Source organism: Chrysochloris asiatica, unplaced genomic scaffold (genome assembly GCF_000296735.1).
Source record: "Chrysochloris asiatica unplaced genomic scaffold, ChrAsi1.0 scaffold00015, whole genome shotgun sequence".
NCBI classification, from domain to species: domain Eukaryota; kingdom Metazoa; phylum Chordata; class Mammalia; order Afrosoricida; family Chrysochloridae; genus Chrysochloris; species Chrysochloris asiatica.
The window spans coordinates 32,049,600-32,054,583 of record NW_006408533.1 but is presented as its reverse complement, the minus strand read 5'-3'; the positions used below and the strand labels follow the sequence as shown (position 1 = coordinate 32,054,583).

At 48.5% G+C, this 4,984-nt stretch overlaps 1 protein-coding gene across 1 annotated transcript in view; it reads left to right on the top strand.

The window, feature by feature from the left end:
• LOXHD1 (lipoxygenase homology domains 1) overlaps window positions 1–4,984 on the top strand; it is a 211,359-nt gene that overhangs the window by 16,365 nt on the left and 190,010 nt on the right. Inside the window, exon 2 of the mRNA XM_006835145.1 lies at window positions 497–611. Coding sequence (XP_006835208.1) covers window positions 497–611 — 115 coding nt within the window. The remainder of the gene's footprint in view (window positions 1–496; window positions 612–4,984) is intronic.

Sequence of the window (4,984 nt, the reverse complement as noted above, 5' to 3'; positions counted from 1 at the left end):
AAATCAGTGCTCCTGGAAATCCTAGACCCCAGCCCTGGGATGGTTTATTCTGAGATGGGAGTGGCAATGTCCAGGAGGCTGTGGAAGGTGAGGACAGGCATTGTTGCGGGCAGACAGGCAGATGAGATCCAGGTGTGAGTTCTGAAGAAAGCCATGCCCAGGAGATTACCGTGTGGTGTGTGGGAAAGAATACAGATTGGATTTCGTAGGCTTGGTCTGGAATTTGGTGTTGACACTGAGCTGCGTGTGGCCTGGGTTGGTCCCTCTGTCTATAGGCTCCTTACGTATAAAGTGAATGCACTTAAATGAGGTCTCCCAGCGGAACCTGGTGTGACTCTGACCTGGAAGGAGGCTGCAGGTATAGGGAGATGGTTTCTGGAGTCTTTGCTGGACTAGGCATCCTCCCAGGGTTTGGCAGGAGCTCAGGCTTCCCCAGGCCTGGTTAGGGTCCTGGGGTTTCTTCTGAGCCCACAGCCTGTCTTCTTTTCCACTCCAGTGTATGAGGTGGTCACGGCCACTGGGGATGTTCGGGGAGCAGGAACAGATGCCAACGTCTTCATCACCATTTTTGGAGAGAATGGGCTCTCTCCCAAACTCCACCTCACCAGCAAGTGAGTACCCATGCACCTGGTGGGGGTGGGGGCTGGGGGATGGTCTGGGACAGTGGTCTGGGGTTCTGAACTCAAGGCTGTCTTGTGGCCCTGGGGAGAGGACAGGTCTGCCCATAGCATATTAAGAGGAAAGGGGTTTCTGCTAAAGACAGACCAGGTGTTGGGCAGGCGTTTCTTGTGCCCTCCTGTCAACCTCAGCCTCCCCCTTGATTTTGTGGATGAGAAAACCTCATTTGGATCTCAGAATCCCTGAAAGCCCCTGGTGTTAGAGAACCAATGCTTAGGACCAGGAAACCTGGGTCTAGGACCAGCTTCACCACTGATGTGCCGTCTACCTTTGGCCAAGTTTCCTTGAATATCACAATAAAAGTGATAAATCCCCTTTTTTGCCATGCTCACTGGGCTGGGGGGAGGAAGAAACGGGATCATGCATGTAAGGGAGCTATGAGCTTGCCACGGCACACTCTCCAGGGACTGACTATATCAGGCCAGCCAGCAACCCCACACATGACTCAGCACATGGGTAGTGTGTGTTTCTGTGTGAGTGTGTGTGTAAGTGTGTGTGTTTGTGTAGACATGCTTTGTGTGTGTTTGATGTGTGCTTGTGCATGAGTACTTGAGTGTGTGCTTGTGGGTGTGTGTTTGTGTCATATCCTTCATGTTCATATAACCCACAGGGAGCAGGGACTGCTCTCTGTTTTTTGGTCTTCTCCCTCCACCACGCATGTGCATGTACAGATATCGTACACATAGAAAAACATGAGCACACGTTAGCCGAACCATGGACTCTCAGAGATGTTTAGGGGCTTTAGGCATGGTCTAGTCATATGTTTCTAGACTGTACTAAGTGGAGCTGAATGGTAGTTTTTGGCCCACCATGTTCCCATCTTTTTTGACTCTTAGTCCTCTTACCAAAAGACATTCTGAGTGCAATTCTATTTAAGTCAAAGTTTCTGCAGTCACCCCCTCCCCAACAAACAAACAAGCAAGCAAATAAACAACCACAAACTAATCCCAACCTCCTCGTTTTCTAAAGGGAAAACTGAGGCTGGAGAGATGCAGTGAGCAGGTCAAAGTTGTGGAGTTTTTTTATGGTAAAGCTGGTTCTCAAACCCCAGCCTTTTGCCTCTTGATGCAAACATTGTCCTTGGTGACTTGGCTGTGTGGCCCTGGAGGGTCAATTGGAGACTCCCCTTAGGTCCTCCTGGGGTTGATGGGTTGGCACCTCCACAGGTATCAGTGGAAACCACTGAGGGGTAGGGTCTACAGGCCCCATGTCAACAGTTTACTCAGAATATGGGCTATGGCTTGAAGGCTACAATGTCAAGCAGATATAACATCCTATTTTGTCCATTTCTGCAGAACAGGGTACCTGCCTTCTTGTACCGCTTACCCTGCCGAGTGACTTACTTGTGGAAGTCTTTCTCTCGAATGATTGGCCACGGTAAAGAGAATACATGAAATGCCCATCCTCTTTGCCATGCATCCCCTGAGTGTCCCTTCAGGGAAAAGCCACTAGGCTCTGGGGTGTTAGCCAAGCTGGTTCCTGGAGCGCCAGCCTGTCTTTTTTAAAACCTTTCACGGTGGTTTTTTCATTGTCTGTCTTCCTTTAACACACTCAACAACTTCAGATTCTTCCCTCTTACCTTTTTCACTTGTCAAAACATCCTCCAGGAAAGGCCCCAAGAGTTACCTTTTGTAACTTGTGTGGTCTGTCAAGGACTCCCGTTTCCTAGGGTTTGACTTTTAGTCTTCTCTCTCAATTGAAAACAAAAGTCTGAATCTCTAATAAAGGAGTCTAAGGCATTTATGAACTGGTGAGACTGGAAGTCTTTCAAATCAAACAAAACAGTCACTGTTGAGTCAGTTTTAACTCATGGCACCTCCATGTGTACAGAGTAGAGCTAACTACTCATAGGGTTTCAAGGTTGTGACCTTTTAGAACTGCCCCATAGGATTTCCTAGGCTGTAATATTTATGGGAGCAGATTGTCACATCGTTCTCCTGAGGGCAGTTGGTGGCATCGAACTGTGACCTTTCTGTTAGCAGCCAAGTGCTTAACTGTTATGCTACCAGGACTCGTGAAGTCACATGCCAGCTTCTCCAAGCTAACTCTGTGGTCAAGAACCATTGTCCTCCCATTGACCATTGGTCAGCTGATGAGATCTCTGCGATATCTGGGTTTAGTTCCAGGTTAGGTAGTAGAAATATGGGTCTGGGCAGGACCCCAAGTCTGGTTAGTAAGGATGGTTCTATAGAAGCCCACAGCTCTTGTAACTTCAGAAGTGTGGGTCCAGTGGAAAACATCAGCTGGATGTACCTGGAGAGGCTGGAGAGGTGGTGTTTAGAGATGGACGGTCTGGGTGTGAGCGTGGGAAGGCCTTCTTTGTACTTCCAGAATCACTCCCAGTTCGTTGGAAATAGTTGGAATTCAGTCACGTTAGTGGTAAGGAGCTCTGGTAGCGTAATGGTTATGAATCGGGCTGTGAACCGCAAGGTCAGCAGTTCGAAACTACCAACTGCTCCACAGGAGAAAGGTGAGGCTTTCTGCTCCCATAAAGATTTACACCCTCAGAAACCCTGTACAGGGTCTCTATGGGTTGGAACCGACTCGATGACACTCAACGACAAAGTGGTATTGGTACGGCTAGAATGAGATTTTATAGAGAAGGAAACTTAATCTGGGCCTCAGGCGATGAAAAGGACTCAGACAGTGAGGGCCAGGAAGAGAGTATTTTAGATTCAAGGGAACAGGTTGCAAAAGAATGAGGGCTGGGCAGAGAGTAGCCAGCTAGGAGCTAGGAACTAGGAGCTACGTTGGGAGGCAGAAAGGAGGAAGATCAGCAAGGCACGGGAAGATGACACTGCCGAAGTTTTGAAAGCTGATTGGAGAGGCTCAACTTTCTATGGCAGGCCAGAAAGATGAATGTGACCTTGTGACCATGGTGAGAAGGACAAGTGGGGAGGGAAGAGACCAGAGGCCAGGGAGCCAGTTTGAAGGTTGCTGCCAGAACCTAGAACATTCTACAAGAGAATCACACAGACCTGATCCTCGGCATCTGATACCTTCCTCATTTGAGGTGGAAATGGCAAGTCTTGGAGGGAAGTTTCCATGGGGTTCCAGGTTGCTTGTGCAACAGATGATAGGTGAGACTGAGGTATAGTCAACTCAGCCCACTCCCTGTGTCTGGTCTCAACATCTCCACCCCTCAATTCCTGCTACTTCTCGTGACTTCTATCCCATACCCCAAGGCTTCAGGACTGTTTTTATCAATACAAAGATATTCCATGCTCCAAGAGACACTTCGGTTGGTGCCAGATGTTAAAATAGTGGGTTTACCTTTCATTCTCATGGCCCGGCAGACTAAATTCTTTGCATGCACGGGACCGTTTTAGGCAGTGGAGTGTGGCATGTTTGTTGGGATTCTCCCATTAGCTAAGATATTGAACTTCTCCTCCACTCCATTTAAGCGCCAACAATATGGCCCCCAGGGGAAGCCCCACTCCTCTGGGTTCCCTCGTTCCCTCCCCAGTTATCTGGGACCATGCCCACACTGGGCCAATGTTCAGATTATGGCAAAAGGATGGAATCTCATGTATCTACTGAAACACGGTTCTCCTGCTGTGCATCCACCGCCTCAGCATGTCCAAGAAGGCCTGGCATTTCACCGCCAGCCCTGCCCGGCTGGTGGCTAAAATGTCCTGTGCTGCTGGGTGGGGATCTCTGCTGGGTGGGGGCACTCACCCAGTCTGCACTAGCTTTTTTCTGATCACAGTGAGGTTGCGGCTCCCCACAAGGAAATGTGAAGAACTCTGCTGTTCTTCTAATGTTTTCTTTTACCAGGATACTCTGGGTCCTTTGCTATTGCCATTCCACTCAAATCCATTTTCTGAAAGCCCCAAGAATTTAGATTCTGTTTTACCTGCCGTGGGGATGCTGGGATCTAGGCCCTGAGTGAGTTGGGATGTGGGCCATTTGGGATCATGTGTATCAGTCCCATCCCAAGAGAAAGAATTGATGTAGTCTGTAACCTCTGTAGTTTCTCTTCCTTTTTCTCCCCTGAAGACACCACCACAAATCAGGGGGCCTTCTCTATGTCTTCCATCTTGTAAACAAGGTAGGAGATCGATCACACCACATCCCATAATATCCTGAAAGGCAGAAGTGGGAGGGTGGAATGGCTGGATAAGGGATATAGCTTTTTTCATGACAACAAAAACAATTCATTTTCACTTGGAAGTTAGCAAAAAGTTATATATATATATTGTTAAGTGCCACCAAATTGTTTCCGACCTATGTTGTTGTTGTTAGGTGCCATCGAGTCGGTACTGACCCATAGCGACCTTATGCACAGCAGAACAAAACACTGCCC